The sequence below is a fragment of the Chionomys nivalis genome, chromosome 20, assembly GCF_950005125.1.
Source record: "Chionomys nivalis chromosome 20, mChiNiv1.1, whole genome shotgun sequence".
NCBI lineage: Eukaryota > Metazoa > Chordata > Mammalia > Rodentia > Cricetidae > Chionomys > Chionomys nivalis.
The window spans coordinates 47,107,926-47,132,747 of NC_080105.1; the positions used below are offsets into that span (position 1 = coordinate 47,107,926).

Sequence of the window (24,822 nt, forward strand, 5' to 3'; positions counted from 1 at the left end):
GAAATTTAAAATTGTGAAGATGTTCAAAAAAAAGTACATACTCTTCCATGGTAAATGGCTTTAAAATATTACACTTACTGGAACTAATTCTGAATTGAATACAAGGTGGTTGGGCTATAAAAAAATAAATATTCTAAAGCTGGTTAAGGTGTGAGACACCTTTAATCCCAGCACTGGTGAGGCTGAGGCAGGAGGATCTCTGTGCATGCCTGGCCAACCTGATCTATATATCGAGTTCCAGGCCAGTCAGGGTTATATAGTGAGACCATCTCAAAAAAATGAAGAAAGGAAAGAGAAGAAAAGAATATTTTGGGGACACAGCTCCGTGGCAAAGTGCTTATCATTCACTTTTTAAAAAAAAAAAAATTCTGTGAGTTCATAATTTATAGAACCATTTCTAAGAGTTATTTGAAAGGTAATTTAACATGTATATTACTACATTGATTACACCAGTTGTACACATTGATCAAAATGTACTTCCCTCCCCACACTTTCCTTGAATATTATTTATCTAACAGTCTGATTTCAGATGAGTGCCATTCCACTGAAAAAAATAACATTTCAAAAGATCTGTGATACCAACAGAAAGACCAGATCACATATGATTACCTGCTTCTTAAATATAAGAATATAAATTAAATTAATTTGATTTGTTTAAAAAATAAAAACAATATATACCAGCAGCTTAAACCAAAAATCAAAGTTTTAAAAAGGGAACTCCATGATGGTTCCAAGTAAAACTCATGAAAACATGAACTCATTGTGCTTATAACAGAAATTTCAAAATGAATGCCAGGGTCTTGCACCGCCGGCTTCCCATCTCCAGACCTGTTCTCTGTGACCATGCCTGAAGCAGCAATCACAGCACAGCTGTCTGAGAAGTCGCCACGGCGACCCACCACAGCAGATGGAAACAAGTTCAGGAATGAGGCCCAGGTGGGGAGGATCTTTCTTTGGTGACAGGAGAGAAGCCACCACATTACAGATACACTCTAACTCTCTACATGTAGGAAGCCAACCTGCTCCTTTTTGATCTTCTTCTTTGGCACAACCTCGGTGGATTTCTCTGATTCAGATCGAGTCCTGATTGATCTTCTTTGCTGTTTCTTTTCTACTGGGCCTATGACATGATTTAAACACACAAAGAAAGAAAAACATGTTAAGGACTGACCGACTCATTTGGTTAAGAGCTGACCAGATTCTTGACTTTTTTTTTTTATCCATTACTGACAAAATTTTAATTAAGTCATTAAAAACACCTGGGAACACATAATTAGCTTGTAGCTCAAATAACTGAGAATGGGTTCCGTACAAGATCCTGTTACACAAATAAGTGAGGTCGTTTTAGTTTTAAAGTCAGGCCCAAACGGCAGAGGCACAGTTTACTCCGGAAGGCCAGTAACGCACTTAAGGAAGTGTGACTGGGGGTGAAGGACTGAACGGGTCAGCACAAAGCACTCTGCTAGCCCATACGCACAGAGGGACTGAGTTCAGATCCCCAGCAACCACTTTAGAAAAAAACAAAGAAAAGGGCAGAGCAGCACACACCTGTTATCTACTGCTGAGGAGCGAAGAAAGGTCTCCAGGGCTTGCTGCCAGTATCTTTCCTTTCTCATATATACGCATGGGGTACACCGTGTGCATGCACATTCACATGCATGGGTATATATGTAAACAGGTGTGTGGGCAAGTTTGTGCACATGCAGGTGAAGGCACTATCAGGAATCAGTCAAAAGCAAGGCTCACTAATATGGACAGTCTCCAAAGTCACCTTCCAAGGCTGGAATTATAGGCAGGCTACCATGCTCATCTGGCACTTATGTGGGTTCCTGTCCTCTCGCTTGCTGGCAAGTGTTTTAGTTGCAGGGCTAGCTCCACAGTGCAGCAACAGTATATTTCAGAGGTATAATTAATCTGCTTCTAGCACCGAAGTCACAATCTAGTCAATGAAGGTTCTGGAACTATTCTTTACTCTCAAGTTTTCTCTTTAAACTGATAACGGGCGGTGGTGGTGCACGCCTAATCCCAGCACTTGGGAGACAGAGGCAGGCAGATCTCTGTGAGTTCGAGGTCAACCTGGTCTACAAGAGCTAGTTCCAGGACAGGCTCCAAAAGCTTAAAAAAAAAAAAAGTTTACTAAAACAAGAGCACCTGCCCTTGTAGACCAGTTGAGGATACTTTAGCGCAATCATCAATACTCAAGTACCACCTAGGAAGACAAAAATGAAAACAGCTTGGAAGCAACAGCGAGCGTGCAAATCCGTACTTGTTTCTAGGGTGGTGTGGGGGTTAGCAAGCAGTCCTAACTTCTTGCCATCTTATGATATGCTGACCAGATCAAGCTTTTTGGTTTTTTGGAGACAGGCTCTCATGTAGACCGAACTATCCTTGAACACACCAGATAGTCCAGTGTGATAGTGAATTTCCGATCTCCCTGCTTCCATCTCTCAAGTGCTGGGATGATAGGCATGCACTCACATGCCAGTGTATGTGGGACTGGGGTTTGAATCCAGGGCTTTAGGCATGCTAGGCAAGCTCTCTACTAACTAAACTACAACCCCAACCCTGACCTACTGTCTTACAAAAGGAAAGCCACATGATTTCTTACGATTATTCTGAAAGCTACCTAAAGAACAAACACATTTAAAACCACTAACAATTTTTATACTTATTTTCTAAGGGGGAGCAGGAACTTGGAAAATAATTTAGTGGGCTCGTATGAATGAATAAACATCACTCTTCAAACCACAGAGATATGTCAGGGGCACACAGTTTATGCATTTAAGTTAGAAAAATAAAAGAAAAAGCTCAAGAACTCTCAGCTTGCAGCTGAGATGATACAATGGATTCTAAGGGGAAACAAGCCTCTTTTCTGACCTTTTGTTGTATGGAGTGGCGGGCCGCTTCTCGCCTCCCAGCTCCCGGCCACCAGCTAGCTTTACACCGAAATAATTACACGGAAACTGTATTCTTTTAAACACTGCTTGGCCCATTAGCTCTAGCCTCTTACTTGCTAATTCTCACATCTTGATGAACCCATTTCTAATAATCTGTGGCTTACCAGGAAGGATCTTAACCCGCGTCCATCTTGGAGAAGAGAGGCATGGCATCTGCCTGACTCAGCTTTCTTTCTCCCAGAATTCTGTTCTGTCTACTCCACCCACCTAAGGGCTGGCCTATCAAAGGCCAAGCAGTTTCTTTATCAATTAACCAATGAAAGCAACAGATAGATGACACTCCCACATCATTCTTTGGACTACTAAAAGTTATTTTTTTTTTTTTTTTTTTTTTTTTTTTGGTTTTTCGAGACAGGGTTTCTCTGTGGTTTTGGAGCCTGTCCTGGAACTAGCTCTTGTAGACCAGGCTGGTCTCGAACTCACAGAGATCCGCCTGCCTCTGCCTCCCGAGTGCTGGGATTAAAGGCGTGCGCCACCACCGCCCGGCCTAAAAGTTATTTTTATAAAACAGTGAGATAATTATTTAAAAAGACAAAAGTATGTTTATCAACAACCACTGGTAACTAAACTAAAACTGACATCAAAGCTGTAGCACCCGTCCCTGAGGGGAGGGTCTAGTCAAAACGCAGAGCCTAACCTCGAGTTGTCTAAGGAAGAAATCTGGATTGCCTTTTTCTATGTACAAACAATGAGAACATTCTGTTTAACAAGAAAACAAAGGAGAAAGCTCACAGCAGAACTTGAATTTCATAATGAAGGAATTACACAAAGACATATTCAGTAGCTGAGGAAAGGGGAAGAAAATCACGACTCTTTAATAAAAGTAGTGACACTTAAGAACTGTCCAGTAAAGCCAGGCAGTGGTGGCATACACCTTTAATCCCTGCACTCAGGAGTCAGGGGCAGGCGGATCTCTGCTTGAGGCCAGCCTGGTCTACAGAGCAAGTTCCAGGACAGGCAGAGATACACAGAGAAACCTTGTCTCAAAAATCAAAATCAAAAATAAAAATAATGGCCGGGCGGTGGTGGCGCACGCCTTTAATCCCAGCACTTGGGAGGCAGAGGCAGGCGGATCTCTGTGAGTTCGAGACCAGCCTGGTCTACAAGAGCTAGTTCCAGGACAGGCTCCAAAACCACAGAGAAACCCTGTCTCAAAAAACCAAAAAAAAATAAATAAATAAATAAAAATAAGAAGAAATATTCAGTATGAAATTAAGATTTTCTATTTTTTTTCCTTCTGGGGAAGACTACAGGTGTGTAAATAAATCTAGACATTTCACTTAAAGCAGGACAAATGAACAAAGCTGCTATAAAAACTGATATGCCTACTAGAACAGCCCAGGCCAAAGGGCTTTGCTTGATGAATAGTCAAAAGAAAATAAACATTACATTGTAGCCTAAGCCACTTGCTCATCTTCGACCACTTTATTAAATGGTGGCTGACATAATGCAAGGAGCAGACCTCCATCGGTTCTTCAGTTCTGCTTCCTTCCCTAACTCGATACTGGATGAAGATACTCGGCTACTGACCTCATTCAACAGTGCCCAGTACCCTTGAGAATGATCTTGTTCCTGTCTTGCATTCCTCCCATCTGTCTCTAGAAAGCTAGCCCAACTGTGGTTTTTTGTTTTGTTTTGTTTTGTTTGTTTGTTTGTTTTTTGAGCCAGGATTTCTCTGTGAAGCCCTGGCTGTCCTAGAACTCACTCTGTAGACCAGGCTGGCCTGCGACTCACAGAGATCCCCCTGCCTCTGCCTCGTGAGTGCTGGGATTAAAGGCATGCACCTCCAAGTCTTTTCCTGTATGCTTATACAGTTTTTGTAATAATTCAGATTTTACTTAGATTCAAACTCACAAAAATAACCCTCTGTACCCTCCATTACAGATTTGCCTGTACTACCACTGATTCAAGATCTCTATTTCTACTTCCCAGAAGCTGACTCTTCCAGAAGACAATTTGATCAGTATATTACCACAATACACTAAGAAGTATACCAGGTCAGTGAGACAGCGGGTAAAGGCCCTTGGCAACATGGCTGAGCTCAACCCTGGGACCCACACTGTGGCAGGAAAGTACCCATTTCTGCAGCTGTTCCCTGACCTCGCTGTATATTCACAGTGGCATACATGCACCACACATACAAATAAATAAATGGCATCTTTTTAACAAGGAGAAGTGTATATTTGATCTCTGCCCTTTATTCCTAAATCCTTTCTAATTCTCTGAGTGGTATGAATGCATATTTGTCCTGTTTGGTCTTTGACCTAGTTCCTGGCACAGAGCTTGCAAGTGGACCTGTCTTTTACTGTAGTGAGACAACTGCTGATGGCTGCTAGGCAGAACTTAGTCACTAGAAGGACAAAGCTGCACTAGGTTTTTAGTTCCAAGCCCAAATTCTTGCCCAAGAAGGCAAGACAGGCTGGAGCCTACATTAACGACAGGCCGTACCTATGTGATGAAGCCTCCTTGACATCCTCTGAACTACGACACCAGAAGGCTCAGATGGGAGAACGGAGACACTACACAGCCTTTTGCACCTGTTGTCGGGGAGTCCCTTCATCTGTACCCTCTGTGGCATCTTTAATACTAACTGGTAAGCGTCAACGAAGTGTCCTGCCTGGGTTCTGTGAGCCACTCTAGCAAAGGACTCTGTCAGAGGAAGGAATTGTAGCAGCCCAATGTGCAGGCCACCAACCAGAAACTCTGGAGATAGGGTCAGGCCTGGTGGGTGAGGCCAAAGATGTGGAATGCAAAACCAGCCTGGGCTACAAGGGCTATAAGGAGAATCCTGTCTTTACAAAACCCACGTCCTGGAGACTTCTGGAATCTAACTAAGCATAAGGGTGTGGTAGTTGGATGTTGGTCAGGATAGCAATTGGGAGGTGGGAGCAGGAGGTAGTGAGTTTAGAACGAGTCTGGGTTTCACACCAGAAGCAGGTAAGTTTCACCCTCAAGGTGAGAAGTGAATCCAAAGAGGAGGTGGCACATGCTTTAACCCCAAACTAAGGAGGCAGAAGCAAGAGGCATCTCAGTGTGGGGCCTGCCTAGTTGACAAAGTGAGTTCCAGAGCAGTCAGAGCCACACAATAAGACCTTGTCTCACGAACAAAATGGCTGCTGAGCAAGTGTCTAAGAAATGGTGAAGCCGGGCGGTGGTGGCGCACGCCTTTAATCCCAGCACTCGGGAGGCAGAGGCAGGCGGATCTCTGTGAGTTCGAGACCAGCCTGGTCTACAAGAGCTAGTTCCAGGACAGGCTCCAAAACCACAGAGAAACCCTGTCTCGAAAATCCAAAAAAAAAAAAAAAAAAAAAAAAAGAAATGGTGAGTGTGGAGAAAAAGAATTCACTCACCCAGGTTACAGGAGTGTGCAAAATGGCCAAAGTGAGGCAGAAAAGAAACGGGCTTTCCCCCTGTATTACGAAATCATTTCTTAGAATTCACAATCTTTTTAAAAACAAAATAAGTTCTTATTTCTAAGATAAGATTCTAGATGCCCAAGCTAATTAAAATTTCTTTTTCAGTTAAGTACTGAACTTAGGCCCATTGCACACCAGGCAAGCACTCTACCACTGACTTTTTTTTTTTTTTTTTTTTTTTTTTTGGTTTTTCGAGACAGGGTTTCTCTGTGGTTTTGGAGCCTGTCCTGGAACTAGCTCTTGTAGACCAGGCTGGTCTCGAACTCACAGAGATCCACCTGCCTCTGCCTCCCAAGTGCTGGGATTAAAGGCGTGCGCCACCACCGCCCGGCCTGACTTTTTTTTTTAAATATTTATTTATTTATTTATTATGTATACAATATTCTGTCTGTGTGTATGCCTTCAGGCCAGAAGAGGGCAGACGACCCCATTACAGATGGTTGTGAGCCACCATGTGGTTGCTGGGAATTGAACTCAGGACCTTTGGAAGAGCAGGCAATGCTCTTAACCTCTGAGCCATCTCTCCAGCTCCTCTACCACTGACTTTTATAAAAGCCTACAGGTGTGGGGAAGAGTTGTTTAAACAGGTTCTCAGTCTGTAGCCCAGGCTGTCCTGGAACTTACTACATAGCCCAAGTTAACTTTGACCCACAGTAATCCTCCTGCCTCAGCCTTCTGAACCACCACCTGGCTCCCACCCCACTGTAGTTTTTGACACAAGGTCTCACTTAAGTTATCCATGCTGGCTTTGGAGTTGTGATGCCCACGGCAGCCTCTTCAACTGAGATTAAGGTTCTGTGTTTACTGGTTACACAAAGCACTACTACAGAAACAATATTCATTTATCAGTCCCAGAGTTCTGTTGTTGTGACACAAATCTACCAGATAACCAGTTTAAACTAAGATACACTGTAAGTCCTTTTGAAAATTAGCTTTGAACAGGCAAGATGGCTCAATGACTCCAGACGCATGCTGCCAAGTCTGATCAGAGTTTGATCCCCAGGACCCACACTAAGAGACTGACTCTCACTGGTCGTCCTCTGAGATCCACATGCGTGTCATGCCATGTCATGCCATGTGTACACGTGCACACACACACACACACACAAGCAAATAAGTGGAATTAAAATTTTAAACCAAAACATAGCCTTAAATCTTCCAAAGGCACAACCTAAATACAGGAGCTTTTCTTTCTCTGTGTTTTGTTATTTTCTTTCATTTGTTTGTATGGTCCTGGCAGGCCTGGGACTGGCCTCAAACTCACAGAGCTCCACCTGCCTCTGCTGCCCACTCCCTGCTTCAGGTGTTTCTCTTTGAGGGAAGAGTGACTGAGCTCAGTTCTCAGTTCAGGGGTCTGTGACATCGGAGTAGCTAGGTCCTGGGCCCAGAGCTACAGACACTGCACACAGAGGATAATGGGGCAAATGGTGAGGGTGTCTGTGATGCTGGACAAGTGAGCTCTGCTCTGTGGAGAGAAAGGACTCAGACAAGCTTACAGTCCATAGCCACGCTCTCTCTCCTCTATGTATGCATGTATGTATTTATTTATTTAGAGCTGGGTGTTGCTGCTTTCTTCTGGCTGGGATTACATGCATACTACATACTCAGCATAGAAATTACAGCTATACTCTTTTTTTTAATTTTATTATTTATTATGTATACAATATTCTGTCCGTGTGTATGCCTGCAAGCCAGAAGACTCCATGGTTGTGAGCCACCATGTGGTTGCCGGGAATTGAACGCAGGACCTTTGGAAGAGCAAGCAACGCTCTTAACCTCTGAGCCATCTCTCCAGCCCCTACAGCTATACTCTTAATTATGGAACTACTCTAGTATTTAAATTCCTGTAGGAAAAAGAACTATGAATAAAGCGCTCTAGTTCTGACCCATTTTTTTCAACTAAAATATTTGCTTTTAAAATCTAAATCCTTAAATTTAATTTTATGTGGATGAGTAATATGTCTACATGTATGTCTGTGTGTGCACCATGTGTGTACCAGGTGCCTGTGAAGGCTAGAAGGAGTTAGATCCTCTGGGACTGGGGTTACAGAATTAGCATACAAAGCACTGATTCTCACTATGAAATACTTATGCATATGTGCCATTATGAACTGTTTTCGTCCATCATAGTTTACCTTCAATAAAGACAGTTGCTTAGGAACCTCTCAGGATGGATCCACGTACCTCTCAGTCATACCCACCTGTAGAACCAGATGTTGCCTCAGGAGATGACACGTTCTGGGTTGACTTCTCATTTCTCTGACTTGGTGAAGAGATTATAAGCCTGTCTTGCCCCCTGACACTTATTTCTGTTTTGTTACCAATTCCCTTTAAAATGAGGCAGAATAAAAAAACAAGCGATTAGCAGGCACATAGTATCGTGAGCTTATAAAGATGGATTAATTAACATAATCATAATTTTCTCAAACTTGTATTGTCAATTATGATTAGTTGTTATCAGAAAAATTTTTATTAAGTCATCAGATGTATTTTAAAATATGCAGTGAGATCACTTGAGAGAAAAATGAAAACTGTTTGCTTTAAGTGCAGGTGATAAATACCCTTAAATAAATGAACCTGCATCACCCCATTTTCTGTCAAAAACAAGCAATCCCTTGTCTGAACAGTTCCCTAGCCTGAACAGTTTCTTTCATTACACCACTGTCATTTGAAGTCTGTTACAAAGGTACAAAGGCCAATGTGTTTTAAGATGAGACTATCTTTAAAGAAATATGCCATTTATTTTTATAAAATGTCATCAAATAGGTCACACGGAGTAGACAGCAGGTGCAGTCAACTCATATTAGAAAAGAATTTAAGTTTTTTAAAAATGTATTGAAATAAGAGCCATTTTAAGTGTTATAAGAGATTTGTTTTTAAAGATTTATTTATTTTCATTTTATGTATATGAGTGTCGCGCCGCATGTATGCGCACCACATGCGTGCCTGCAGAGAGCAGAATGTGTGTGGCCTTGGGTCCTCTGGAACTGAACCCAGATGTACAAGAGCAGCAAATGTTCTTGAGGGCTGAGTCATCTCTCTAGCCCCAAAAGATCAATTTTATCTTGAATTTCCTTTAATAGTTTTAGGGTATGTTATGTGGGGGGTTGGATATTTTTTCATTCAGAAACAAATAAAACTAGCTCTAAGTATAAAGGCAATTCGCATTCAAACAATATGCAAATGTTGCTATCAAAAGAATCACACTGGGGCTGGGGAGATGGCTCAGAGGTTAAAAGCACTCGCTGCTCCCCTAAGGGACTGAGTTCCAGGACCCAACACCAATGTTTTGGAGCTCAGAGATCTGACATTCTCTTCTGGGAAGGAAAGGAAATGAGAAAGGCGGAAGAGAGGACGGAAGGGAAAGGAGAAAGTAAAGGAAAAAGAAAATGGAGAAGTGGAAACTAGACTAAGCTTTTCTGGAGAACTGAGCCCTACTGAAACCAATTAAACCCACAGGCAGAAACAGATGTGGAGAGTGCCCTTAGCATTTCTAAGAATGTTTCTGAGGATGAAGCATCGTTATAATTTCAATCAACTATTTATATGTGCGTATGTTGATGGAAAAAGAAACACAGAATTTCTTAATATGCACATGCATGAGATGCACCTAAATCAAAATCACAAATCCCTAACTATGGAGTGGGTTGTGAGGTACATACCTATTCCAATGTTAAAAAAAAAAAATTGACATCTTCAAGTCAAAGACTAACTGCCTTAAGTGGAACCCAGGGTCGGCCGACAGAGGTTTTAGAAGCTGGTCCATACCATTTAGTTACCCTTTCCTCACCACGTGTCATTACAGGATAAACAGAGTAGTGGAATGTCTCTAAATCTAACAGGAATCTAACAAAACGGCTGGCTCAGCAAGGCCAAGCTGAATGTGGTCTTTACTCAAACAGCTTCAAGCTAGATTTAGAGAAGCCCCCAGCAAGGTATTGATACCACTGTTAGGAGGAGTCCTGGCCAGGAGGTATAACCAGCCCAGATTTTTATTTTCTGAAACAAGGTTTTGCTGTGTAGCTCAAGCTGGCCTTGTGCCTCTGCTTTCTGAGTGCTAGAATGACAGGCACATGCTACCAAGCCCACTCTATCAGGGGAGCACATTCTTTAACAGGAACTCACAATGTGCAGATTTAATGCAAGAAATCCTCACTAAATTTCCATAATCCAACACAGTAGCCACATGTGGCTCACCTGACATGTGGTTAGACTCCATCAAGATGTAAAAACACGGCTGGTGGACACAGCTCGGTTGGTACGAAGCTTGTCTAATGTGTATGACTCCTACATCAGCTGCATGTGACAATTCCAGCACTTAGGAGGTAGGGGCAAGAGAATCAGAGCTGCAGGGTCGTATTCAACCACATAGTTTAAGGCTAACCTGGGCTACGTAAGACACTAGAGAGGTGGGTGGAAGAGGCTATATGTTGAATTCCAAAGACTTAGATGAGAGAGAAAAGCAGGAAGCAGCTCTCCAAACACTTTGTACTGACTACATACTGAAATAATGCTTAGGTACATTGAGTTAAATGAACTGTGTAGTTAAAATTAAGACAAAAAAGCTACTGCTAGTACAACCAAACAGATCAGCAAGTACAATTATTCCAGTAGGTTTTTTTAACAATTCAGATAAAAGAAAAGTTTTAATAAAAATCATACTTTACAACAAAGAAAAACTAACTCTACAAATGAGAAACAGGCAAACTGCCGGTTTTTCCATGACTTTCAGGAGCTAAACTCAATCCTGGCTGCATTGTTCAACATTAATTGACTACAGATGGGAGTATTGCAAGAGGAAAGCGGGAAGAACACAGCTTTTTGCCCAGAGTAAACGAGACTGTATGCTTCAAATGCAGTGGATCCAAAGGGCATTTAAATTACATTCTTAAGTGGTTTCTTTAGTCCCGTTCCCCAAACCCCTATAGAACAAGAGGTACCTTCGTTGAATAAACAAACTGATCAATAAACTTCCCATCTCCTGTCGCATTCTGAAGAGCAAACACTTGTTCAATTTTCACAACTGGAGACATATTACACTTCTGCAAGTCTAGGCTCCCTTTGTGCACTGTGATGGACGCAGGTAAGGACTTCCTGGCGGCGGCAGTTTTCCAGGGTATTTTAGCAGGAGGTGGCTCTTCCTCTTCCACGCTGGCATGCCGCCTCTGGCTCTGCCTCCGAAGGTCAGTACTTGATTGTGGGGAGGCTACCTCCCCAGCATTGGTCTGTTCTGGCTGACTATTCAGCACAGATCTTGGTCTTCGGGGTTTCTTAACTTCGGTCTTGGAGGTAACATTCTTCTTTGCTTGGGATGAAGCCTCTTCTGGCTGCTTGTCAATATAGATGAAAGTATACTGCTCTACTCTTTCTTCTCGAGTCATTTTCAATGCTTTCTCTGCATGAGCAATGCCAATATCCCACTGGGCGCGTTCTCTCTGAGGCCGGGGTTTCCGAATCTTTATAAAAAAAGATACAGGCATTATGTGAAATTTTATATATCTTCTTTAGTCCAATAGGCACATTAAAACTAATGTGTATTTTCTAGGCAACCTGCAATTTTTTTTTAAGTACACATAAATCTCTTCAGATTCTCAAGACAAATAAATGGGATGTGCCGACCAGTGCCATTAATAAGCTAGCATTACTCTATTAAATGGCATGAAGATCTGTCTTTATTTACATTTTTTTTGTTGACTACTCTGCTGAAGAACAGCCCAAAGAGGAGTTGTCCTTCTACATCATATTACTCAACAGTAATAAAGAAGACAGACTACAGAAATGACTTGTTTTCAGAGCAGATAAACCTGGACACTAACCATATCACTGCAAAGCTGCTATTTCCTCCAGAAGTAGGCAAGCAAGTCAGGTACTGTGGGGACCTGGAGATGTGTGGCCAGTCTATGCCAATACACAAACACTGATAGAATAAAAAGAAAGAAGACCCAAGGAAACAACACAACAAGAAAAGCATGCCTGTTGGGGGGATGAGGTGGTGATAACAAACCCTAAATCCCTTTCCATGGTAGCTGAGCACAAGAGTCTGGGTGGGCAGGAGGTCAGAAAGCTCTGAATGAAAGTGTGTGAGATGACCAGAGAAGCTAATTGAAAGTGATGAGCAAAGTGACTGAGAACTGTTTGTTTTAGATAGAGGGCCAGTGAGATGGCTCAGCAGGTAAAGGCCCTGGCCTTAGTAATCATCCCTGGGACCCACATGGCAAAAGGAAGAAACAAAAACAACTTCCCCAAGTTTCTTCTGACCTCCACATACACACTGTGGCATGTGATTGATACACACACACACACACACACAAAATAAATATAACAATAGGGCCGGGCGTGGTGGCACACACCTTTAATCTCAGGACTCAGGAAGCACAGAAAGGCAGATCTGTGGGAGTTTAAGGTCAGTCTGGTGTACAATACAAATTCTAGGTCAGACTGAGTTAATTAGTGAAACCCTATCTCAAAAAATAACAACAACAAAAAGACAAAAATTTTTTTAGAAGTCAGACTATGAGATGGTAGAGTATATGCTAAATGTTGATGACTAAATCCTTATAATATAAGTCTGAAAAAATTAATTAAAATCCTCTTTATGTATTGAATTTTGTTTAGTCCTAGTACTTGGGAGACGGAGGCAGAGGCAGGCAGATTTCAGTGAGTTTGAAGCCAGCCTGGTAGTTTAAGGACATAGTGAGTTTCAGAATAGCCAAAGGGAAAGACCCTGTCTCACTCCAAAAGGGATTGGGGGTGGAAGCATGTACTGCTCCCCCAGGAAACCAGAGTTTGATTTCCAGTACCCACAGCAGGCAGCTCACAACTGCCTGTCACTCCAGTTCCAAAGGATCCAATGCTTCTGAACTCTGTTTTGTTTTTTTTTTTTTTTTGTTTTAGCAAAAAGAAGAAAAGAAGGACAACAAGAAGGAGGAAGAAAAGAGCTTTTTAAAAGCTTGTGATCAAAGTTGGTGTTTTTGTCTCCTTTATGCTGGGATTAAAAGCACGTGAAATCACTCCTAGCCACGATGTAGCTTTTAAAAGTATAAAAATTAGAAATTTCTGAATTATAAAAGATGTACATTAATTGCATAATATACTTGGAAAAAATCTCCAGGCGGTGGTGGCACACACCTTTAATCCCAGTACTCAGAGGTGTCAGGAGGCAGAGACAGGTGGATCTCTGTGAATTCAAGGCCAGCCTAGTCTACAAAGCAAGTTCTAGGACAGCCAGAATTGTTACACAGAGAAACCCTGTCTCAAAATGCCAAAAAGAAAAAAAAAACATTATGGAACCTAGTACTAGGTACAATGAAAAAATGCAAATAACATAAAATAAATAAAACATAACCAAACTAAAAAGATAAATAAGAAATCAACAAGACATACTGAGAATACATTTCAAGTTGAAATATCCACCACCACTTCAAATGCATTGAAGTTCTATGACTTCTGTTCTATTCCCTGATTCTATAATTCTTATGGCCTAAAATGAACCAGTAAGTGAAGCTTTCTGTACCTCAGTTTCTTGATATAGAAAAAAGAAAAATATGTACCTTATAGGGATTTTTACAAAGATTAAATAAGCACACCAATATTTTCAACAACACTTATTTCACAGAAGGTATTAGACTTATTATTATTTTTTGGTTTGGTTTTGAGATAGTTTCACTGTGTAGCCTAAACCGACTGTAATCTGGGACTCCTCTGTCAGACTCCCAAATGCTGGCATTACAGACGCTCATGCTCCTGGCTCTTCTCAAGAATTGTAAAATCTTTGATAAAGTAACTTTGTTAACAGAATAAAGAAGAATTAAGGGAAGACACTAATACAGAAAAATTACTTAAAATCCTTAGCAAAGTAAGCATCATGATCTAATCCCTACTGGACATGTGCACATCAGTTCACCACAGACCCTAAAGTTGGTCTCTGTTTTTTGAGAGGATCCCAGGTAACCCAGGCTAGCCCTCAAACTCTACAAGGCAAAACTTGAAGTTCTGATCCTGCCACCTCTACTGGATATGTAGCCATGCCCCGTTTATGTGGTGCCAGTGACCTAAGCCAGGCCTTTAAGTATGTTAGCAAGTGCTCTACCAAATGAGCTGCAACCTCAGCTGACAGTTTTCAATAGTACTATAATGTTACATGATATATACAACTATGTATTTATTACATTTTTTGAGACACGGTCTCATTATGTAGCTCTGAATGGCCTGGAACTTGCTATATGCTGGCCTCAAACTTTGAAGTGATACTTCTGCCTCGTGAATGAGTGCTTGGATTATGGACAGTTATAAAATGTGTCAATGGACAGTGGGGGAATAGTTGAACAGTAGATTGCTTGTCTGTCACGGGAAGGACCCTGGGTTCCATCTCCAATGTAACGAACTAAACAAAGCACACCCTCTAGGCTGTCAGTTACCTTCTGTTTTTCCGAGTGGTTGCTGGCTTGTTTGGTTGCCTCAGCTAGTAACTCTTCATACTGTTCGTGACCTTTATACTCCCGTACCCGTTTCTCATGAACCCATGCCCTCTCTGGCTGGTTGCTAAAAAATTGTACATGATATTCCCGGGCACCTGTAAGTAAAAGTTCATACTATGTTAGGACATAAAAATCCACATATAATTTGCCAAAGGAATCTTAAAACACAAGATTTTTTTTAAATTTCTTATTTTTTACATACTAATCCCAGTTCCCCCTCCTTCTCTCCCCCCACACCACAAAACACAGTTTTCTCAGCATTTTTTCCTATCAAAAGCTGGACATTATAAGTTACCCAAAGATACACTACAATACTCAGTAACCTCAAAACTAATGGCTACTATCAAACCACTCCAAATGATTAAAATCAGGGCAGCAGCCGGGCGGTGGTGGCGCACGCCTTTAATCCCAGCACTTGGAAGGCAGAGGCAGGCGGATCTCTGTGAGTTCGAGACCAGCCTGGTCTACAAGAGCTAGTTCCAGGACAGGCTCCAAAACCACAGAGAAACCCTGTCTCGAAAAACCAAAAAAAAAAAAAAAAAAAAATCAGGGCAGCAAGTTTTAAGAGAAAGAAATGTGAAATTCTGCTAATCACCCCATTTATTACTTTGAGCACATAATTTTTACTTGTCTCTAATATTTTTACAAATTGGAATATAAATACACAATGTTTCCTTCCAAAACTACATGTCTCCTTGTACTTTTAAGAGCCAAGCACTGATCAGATCATCTTTCTAGCTATATAAACATAAGACTGTTTCAGGGGTCCTGTGACCCCTATAGTACTGTGATAACAATATCACTGATTTTGTTTTTACACTTCAGGCACAAAAGCAACGGCAGATAAAACTTTAGCATTACAATACGAACTGCGGAGAGCCACACCCCACGATTGGGTGCTTCTCTACTATACTCTGGCACTTTTTAAAAACGATAGTTTTGTGTGATGTCCTCGATAAATCAGAAAAATGATTAATTTTCCTACATTTCAGCCTTGAATCTATGCCTCTTAAATACTCTGTGTAATTAGCTAACAAAAGAAATGAATGAGACACTCCTACACCCTGGACAGTGAAGGCTGCCGTGAGGGAAGCACTAATTATGATCATTTGGCGGCAGGACGGAAGTCACAGTCACTAGAAAAAGTGCCTTTCGGCTGCTGTTCAAACGTGGGCAGGTGGCAGGCGCCTCTCAAGAATGAGCTCCTGTATCAAGGAAAACAACACTGTTTGTTATCAAGAATACGGTTTGACCTTTCAGGTAATTATCAGAATGCTGGAAAACCTGCCTTCGCCTCTTGGAGAGAACTCCTGAGAAAAGCAGTGGTGATTTAGAAGAACAGATTTAGAAGAACAGATACTCTGCTAGGCACAATGGCACACTTTTAATCCCAGTACTCAGAAGGCAGGCGGAAGTGAAACTCTTACTTTAAGGCCAGCCTGGTCTACATAGAGAGTTCCAGGACAGCCAGGGCTACATAGAATCTGCCTCAAAAAGAAAGGAGGGAAAAAGCTACACAGGAATGCGTCAACATACAAAAGAGCTACATGACTCACTAAAACAAGAATTAATTTTGTTTGTTTGGTTTTTTTGAGACAGAGTTTCTCTCTGTAACCCTAGCTGGCCTGGAACTCACTGTAGATCAGGCTGGCCTCAAACTCACAGATCCATCGGCCTCTGCAAAGACTAAGGGTGTAGTTCAATGTCAGAGCACTTATAGGAGCCCCAGTTCTTCTCACCCACAAATCTAAAAAAGTAAAAGCAAAAATAAGATAAATCCTGAAGACATGAAAACTCAAAAAGCAAACACACGTCTCTGAATAACTGACAAAATTTTCTAAACTTTCTGTCAAAGGCTGTATCTGCAGAAGTGTTTTCATATATGAGAAATAACGCAGGGACTGAGCGCTGGCTCAGCGAAGAGGACTTCCTGCTCTTCCAGAGGACTGCAGTCTGTTCCCAGCACCCATGTCAGGCGGCTCACAACTACCTGTAACTCCAGCTCCAAGGGAAATCTCATACCTCTAACCTTATGCCACCTGTACTCAGGTACACATACCCACACCCCGAATTTTAAAATAATTAATTTTAATTAAAATAATTAAAAAATCGATTTTAAAGTAGAGGCTGGAAAGATGGCAGAGCAGCTAAGAGCACGCAGCTCTCAGCAGCACACGGTGGGTCGCAACCATCTGTAACTCCATGGACGCAGTCCTCTTTTCTGGCACCAGGCACACATGGTTCTTAGACATACAAGCAGGCAAAACATTCACACACATAAATATTTTTAAGTAAAATAATGCAAAGATAAATCTATGTACTTTTGTAACTTTAAAAATATTGCTAACCCAGGCACACACCTTTGATTACAGCTCTTAGGAGGCTGAGGCAAGTAGATCTCCATGAGTTTGAGGCCAGCCTGGTCTACATAGTGAGTTCCAGGACAGCCATGCTATACAGAGAAACCCTGCCTATGAAACAAATTTAAAAATAATAAATAGGGGCTAGAGAGATGGCTCAGAGGGTAAAAGCACTGATTGCCCTTCCAGAGGTCCTGAGTTGAAGTCCCAGCAACCACATGGTAGCTCACAACCATCTCTGAGATCTGGTGCCCTCTTCTGGTCCACAGGTATACATGCAGGCAGAACACTGTATACATAATAAATATTTAAAAATAATAATAATAATAAATAGATAATAAAAGTATTGCCAGTGTTAGTAAACATGGGAAGGCTGGTGGGTGATATGCGCCTTTAGTCCCTATACTCAGGAAGCAGAGAATGTCTCTGTGAATTCCAGGCTAGCCTGGTCTAAATAACGAATTTCAGTCCAGTAAGGGCTGAATAATGAGACCCTGTCACAAGAAGGGAAGAAGGGACAAGGGAGGGAGAGAGGATGGAGAGTGGAAGGGAAGAGGAAGCATGCAGAGGAATGAGGCTGAGAAAAGGGAAGATGGCTCAGCAGATAAACACACTTGCTGCAAGCACAAGCATGAGGATCTGAGTCATATCCTCACCCCCTGGTAAAAACACAGGCATGGCCTCCTGTGCCTGTAACCCAGGGCTGCAGGAAGTGGAGACAGGACTGCTGGGGCTTTCTGGCTATCAGATAAGCTAAAGCTTCACTGAGAGAGCCTGACTCTTAGGAGTAAGGTGGAAAGTGATGGACAGCGAGATAGCCCACGTCCTCCTCCAGCTTGGTGTGCGCACAGGTGAACACATCTCCATACACACAGAGGGAAGTGGGTGCCATAGGATACAGTACTCTGAAAGTATAAAGACCTCAAGTTCCAGGCCAGCCTGGGCAACATAGTAAGACACTACAAAAACAAAATCAACTCCCTCCCCAGGAGAAACCCTTATATCAAAGAAATTCATTTCCATGTCTGTTAATTACAAACATGCAGAGAGAAAAAGAATTACCTCCAATTTTTCAAAATTGACTTTTATTTTATAAATATGGGTGTTTTGTCTGCATGTATGTTTGTGCACCACCAGTGCCTGGTACTCAAGAAGGCCCGTACAGGACATCAGATCCCCTGGTACTGGAATTAAAGATGGTATGTTAATGTTAGGTAGGAATTGACCCTGGGTCCTCCAAAAAAGCAGCCAGTGCTCTTAACTACTGAGTCATTTTTCCAGCCCCTCTCAATTTTTTTTTTTTTGTTGTTGTTTTTTGTATTTCGAGACAGCGTTTCTCTGTAGCTTTGGAGCCTGTTCTAGAACTGGCTCTTGTAAACTGGCCTCGATTTCACAGAGATCCTCCTGCCTCTGCCTTCCAAGTGTTGGGATTAAAGGTGTGCACCACCACTGCCCGGCTTGCCTCTCTCAAATTTTAATAGAATTTACATAGATGTAAGAAGAGATGATGGGGGGCTAGAGAGATGGCTCAGTGGTTAAGAGCATTGCCTGCTCTTCCAAAGGTCCTGAGTTCAATTCCCAGCAACCACGTGGTGGCTCACAACCATCTGAAATGCGATCCGATGCCCTTTTCTGGCCTGCAGGCAGACACACAGAGAGAATATTGTACACAAAATAAATAAATAAATAATTAAAAAAAAAGAAGAGATGATGGATACCTGTTGGTTTCTGTCTTAGATACTCAGAGTTTTAGCCTTCCCTAATCAATATACAATACTTTTAAAATATAAAAAGCATTTAATTTCAACAAAAAGAACTAAATGAAGAAATATAATTTAAAATAAAAAGTAGCCTAAACATTGTTCAACACACTCTTGCAAGGAGTTATTATCTATTTGTTTATTTATTGGTTTTTCTTCTTGTTAAAGATTTATTTATTTATTATGTGCACAGTGCTCTGCCTGCATATATACCTGCATGAAAGAAGAGGGCACCAGATCTCTTTAAGCACTTGGGAGACAAAGGCAGGCAATTCTAGAACAGCCTGGTCTATACAGGGAGTTCCAGGCCGGACAGAACTACATAATGGTATTTGCCTCAAATAAATAAATATAAATAAATGATTAAATTGTATATTATATGAATATTTCAATAAAGCAATTAGGTTTTAAATATTAAAGACAAAAAATTCATGCTTTTAATCAAAGCATGAAAGATTTTTCAATTCTATATTTTCAAATTACTAAGAGTACTACAAATAAATTTTCTAGCACTGAAGTAGAAAATTGCCCTGGGAGTATCTGACTAGTAGATGAATGAATGAATGAAATGCAAAAGCTCCTGGGGCTGCAGAGGTGACTCAGTAGTGATGAATGCAGCTGCCTTTACAGATTTTACAGATGGCCCAAGCTCCGTTCCCAAGACTCTTCAGGTAGCTTTAGCTCCAGGGGACAGGAGCGGCCAAGAGCACCTGTATGCAAGTATTTCATCTCTTGGATAATCCTGCCCTGTTCTTCTCCATTCACAGAGTTATGAGTTCCAAAGTGGGCCAGGTGGTAGTGGCACACGCCTTTAGTCCCAGCACTTGGGAGGTAGAGGCAGGCAGATCTCTGTGAGTTCAAGGCCAGCCTGGTCTACAGAACTAGTTCCAGGACTGCAAGGACTTGTTACACAGACAAACCCTGTCTCGAAAAACCAGAAAAAGGAAAAAAAAAAAAAAAAAAGTAAGGAAGGAAAGAAGGAAGGAAGAAGGTTAGTTCCAAAGTACTTCCCGTACTCTGACCTAACAGTCTTCTCTATAAATGCCCCTTAGGCCCAATGCCTCTGAGTTATGACTGCATGGACTCAGCTGCTAAGAGTTGTAGAGCAAGGGTTATAAAGTAGGATGTTTTTGAGCCTACTTTTCTGAGACACAAGACATACCTCCCTGCAGCTGCTGTGAGCATCACAGAAGAAAATGTTCACTAGGTAGGCAAGAGATGTAGTTCAGCTGGTAAAGTGTCTGCCTAGCACGCAAAGAACCCCGAGTCCATTCCCAGGGCCCACTAGAGCAGGTGCGGTGGCAAATGACTTTAATTCCAGCAGAAGGTAGAGGCAAGAGAATCAGGAGTTTTATATCATCCTCAGCTGCATAGCAAGTTTGAGGCCAATCTAGGCTACATGAGATCATGCCTCCAAAACAGACAAACAAAAATTCTTAAGAAAATACTCCTCAGAACCACCTAATACAGCACCTTGCACACAACTAGACAGACAACAATGCTGATTTTTTTCATTCCTGCCCCACTTCTATTCTCCCAGACTTTAATAGCCACAAACTGCCAAAATGAAAGATGGTAAGCCACACTACCTATTATACTTAGGCAGAGTCTTGGCTCAGTGTCACCAATAGGGTAAAACCCACAAGTCTGATTTGCTAGGTTTAAGCAGACACTTTTTTCTTTCATTGATAGTGAACAGAATCAAGAAGGAAGTCTAATGTCAAAAGAATAAGATGCAAAATTGTCACAAATAATGAAGAATTCAACACATGGCAAAGCAGAGTTATAAAGCAAGTACCCTGAAATTAAGTTACAAGCCAAAGTTTCTTTGAACTAAGAACTTCCAGGTGGGAGAATCTTAGAAATCTATTACACATCATGTTTTGGTCAAAACCAAATATCATGTTTGGATAAAATACACTCAGAATATAACTTTTATTAATCTGAACATTGTAAACTAAGATTATGTGTTGTAAGTAGGCACAGTTATAGTCCTATGTCCTAGCAAATACACTGGCCTTCCCAGTGTATTCAGAGCAATCAGTGAAACAAAAGAGGGTAAAGCACCAAGTGAAATTCAATATGAAAAGTGCTTGTTTGGGTGGCAATGATTCCCAAAGGAATCCATAGTGAGCTAATGATCAATCACGTTAGGCAAGATGAGAGAAATCTGTAATCCCTGAACTCAGAATTAGGAGGAGAAGGATAATAAGCTTGGGAACTGCCTGAACTCTACAGAATGAAACCCTGTATCAAAACAAAATAAAACACAGCATAGTTAAAAAAAAAAAAAAGGCTTAGCCTATACATTAAACTCATAAAATATCCAATCACTTGTTAATATGCTTTCATTTTTAAATGAAATAGGAAAGCCAGTAAGACTGGAGTCTTTAAAACAAATAAGCAAGAAAGAAATCACAAACAAACCCAGGAGCTAGGGATGATGCCTCAGACCTGTAATCCTAGCTACTGAGAAGGCTGAGGTAAAAAGACCACAAGTCCAAAAGCCTGCCTGGACTGCACAGTGAGTCCAAGGCCAGCCTGGACAATTTAATGAGGGCTATTTTGGCTCCCAATTGCTGGCTACAGCCCAGCAGAGCTGGGAAGTCAGAGCAGCAGCTTTGGGGAACCGCTCACACTGCAGCCACAACCAAGGACAGAAAGCGGGAGCTAATGCGTGTTAGTGCTTGGTTCACGTTCTCTATTTCTGTTTTTGGTTTATTTACTTATTTTTGAGGCAGAGTCTTGCTATGTAGCTTTGTAAACTGGAAGTCACTAGAGAGATCTGCCTACATCTGTTTAAAAACTGCGGGGATTAAAAGGATGTACCACACCACGCTCTACTTTGACTTTTTTTTAAAGAAACTAAACAAAACATTCATTCATTCATTTATTCATCACCGGGTAGTGGGTAGCACAGAGGTCAGAGGACATCTTTTCAATTTTCTCCTTCCAGAAAGCTGGTTCTGTCCTTCCACCATATGGGTTCTAAAGATCTAACTCACGTTCGTAGGCTTGGCAGGAAAGGCCCTTACCCACTGAAAAACACCACTGACTGGTTTTCTACACTTTTTTCATGTATCATAGAAACCAGGCTCAGGGAACTGACACTACACATAGATCTTCTCACATCAGCTAATGCAATTAAGACAACCCCTCAGGTAGGTTCACCTCTCTGTTGACCAAAAAAAAAAAAAAAAAATTTAATAAATTAAAAAGTCTGTGGCTGAGGAGGCTGGAGAGATGGCTAAAGGTACATGATGCTCTTACAGAGGACCCAGGTTTGCTTCCCTGCACCTGCACCAGGCAGCTCTCAACTGCCTATAACACCCTCTCCTGGCCTCTGTGGGTACATGGGGCACAGGTCCCAATACACATGCATTATTGAAAACAGAAGGAAATCTACAACAACAAAACAATAAGGGTATTAAAACTCGGTAGCAGAATGCTCACCTAATGTGTGCAAAGCCCTCGCTTTAATCCCTAGTCCTGGGGATCTGATGCCTTCCTCTGGTCTCTGTGGCACCAACACATACAAACATAAACATACATACATGCATATGTAAAAACATTTTTAACAGTTATTATAAGGGCTGGGTATGATGACATATGGCTTTCCTAGCACTCAGAAGGTGCAGGCATCTCTCTCTCTCTCTCTCTCTCTCTCTCTCTCTCTCTCTCTGAGTTGCAGGATCAGCCTGAACTACATAGCCAGTTCCTGACTAGTCAGGGATACATAGTAAGAAAATAAAGACATCAGTTACAGAAGTTCTCTACCAGTATAAAACAACCATAATTATTTCATTTGTCATTAAAAATGAGAAAACCCTAAGGAGCAGACAGGAGGATTGTTAGATGGTCAAAGCCAGCCTTGGCTACAGTATAGGACCTGTATCAAAAACACAACAATAATACACAAAAATCCGATAAAGATACATATTTTATGTCAGATAATCGCATATTCTTACATTCACATACAACACTGAAGTCACTTTTCTTTATTGCGAACTGTTATCCATTTATTACTTTTCTTACCTCTTGTATTAATTTTGGTATGGACCTCAAGCTGGGGGTCACTTGAAACCATACAAGGCCACCAAGGATAGGTTCCCACCTTGGACCAAACAAGATCACCAACCTGGAACTTAACACCAGTGGACACTTCTGTTGTTGGAACAGAAGACAGTATTGGCTGAACCTACAGGAAAAGGTCACAAAACTTCATCAGAAGAGAAAGAGGAAGGGAGGGAGGGAGGGAGGGAGGGAGGGAGGGAGGGAGGGAGGGAGGGAGGGAGGGAGGGAGGGAAAGAACTATGTATAAAGTACATTCCAAGTGCTTACAGGAGCTGGGGAGATGGCTCGGTGGGTAAAGTGCTTGTCACTTTAGCATGAGGAGCAGAACCCACACAAAGCAGGTGTGCTAGCATGCATCCTCATCCCAGGATTCCTAAGGGGATGAAAGGGCTCATGGGCCAGACAGCCTGGCAAACACAGGGACAAACAACAAAGAAGCCCTATCTGCAACAAGGTGGAAGGATACACACAACTGTCTTCTGACCTCCAAGCTGCAAACTGTGGTACACAGACAACCATGCTCACACACATGAACACAAAGTGCCTACAGTGTAAAAACTATCTTCAATTATATTCTTCTCTGATGTCAGTTATCTACAACCAGTAAAAAAAAAAAAAAAAAAAAAAAAAAGAATGAATAAAAAATAGTAAGTCCATTCCAAATACTGAGAACAGGAGTACTGGTTTCTGTTGTCAGATTAATGATGAAGCATCCTGAGAGTCCAATAAAAACAAAATAATCTTTTTTTTTTGGGTTTTTTTCGAGACAGGGTTTCTCTGTGGTTTTGGAGCCTGTCCTGGAACTAGCTCTTGTAGACCAGGCTGGTCTCGAACTCACAGAGATCCGCCTGCCTCTGCCTCCCGAGTGCTGGGATTAAAGGCGTGCGCCACCACCGCCCAGCAATCATGGTTTTTATAAGGAAAATAATTCGTAGAAATTTAGAAACTACCTATTCCTTAAAAGCTCAAGGTTTTCCCAGTGCAATCTCTGACACAAAGATGGACATGGAGCTGTAATGGCACACTGAGAAGAAACGTCACTATGCTGTCACCTCGTTTGCTGTGCATGAAGATTTTGTCTGCATATGAGTAACATGTGTGCTTAATGCCTCTGGAGGTCAGAGGAGAGTGTTGGATCCTCTGGAACTGATGCCACCATGTGGGTGCTGGGAATTGAACCTGGGTCCTGTGAAAGAGCAACCAGAGCTCATAATTGCTAAGCCATCTCTCCAGCCCTGACATCGTACCTGATCACTGTATTCAACAAGTCACTCACCGGGACGGCCTCTTTGAGCACCGGCTCTTCTCTTGGCTTTTCTGGCGCAGTATCCACTCTCTCATTTGGTCTCTAGGCAGAAAAATGTAGGGGACAGAATAAAGAGGCAGTAAACAAGGGCCTGTGATGGATGAGAAGCATCGAAGAAAACTGAACGGTAATGAGCATAGGAAGTGTACCACGGACGGTGAGGAGTGAGATTATTTATGCAGTGCATGACGTGGAGCGCTAACGCTCACTTTCCATTCTAAACCACAGTTAGAACTCTTATCTCTTACTTGATCATCTAAACAGCACTGCTCTAAGCAAACAGGCTTTTTCCTTTTTTAAAATTTGATTTCTTCTCCCACCTACTCCCAACCCAGTGACTCCATCTGATGTGTGTACAGAGGTAAGAAGACAACCTGGGATTCACTCTCTCCTTCCACCTTTATGTAGGTTCCAGGGACTGGACACAGACCACCAGGCTTACTGGAAAGGGACCTTTACCCAATTAGATCTC

At 41.8% G+C, this 24,822-nt stretch overlaps 1 protein-coding gene across 5 annotated transcripts in view; it reads right to left on the reverse strand.

Annotated features, from left to right (window-relative positions):
* Positions 1–24,822, reverse strand: part of Nsd3 (nuclear receptor binding SET domain protein 3) — a 103,659-nt gene that overhangs the window by 38,446 nt on the left and 40,391 nt on the right. For all 5 annotated transcript variants that reach the window (XM_057752984.1, XM_057752986.1, XM_057752985.1 and 2 more), the window contains exons 3-8: positions 24,321–24,392; positions 23,006–23,168; positions 14,791–14,945; positions 11,314–11,829; positions 8,575–8,701; positions 1,020–1,120 (exon numbers count right to left, since the gene is read on the reverse strand). In XM_057752984.1, the coding sequence (XP_057608967.1) occupies positions 1,020–1,120; positions 8,575–8,701; positions 11,314–11,829; positions 14,791–14,945; positions 23,006–23,168; positions 24,321–24,392 (1,134 nt within the window). The remainder of the gene's footprint in view (positions 1–1,019; positions 1,121–8,574; positions 8,702–11,313; positions 11,830–14,790; positions 14,946–23,005; positions 23,169–24,320; positions 24,393–24,822) is intronic.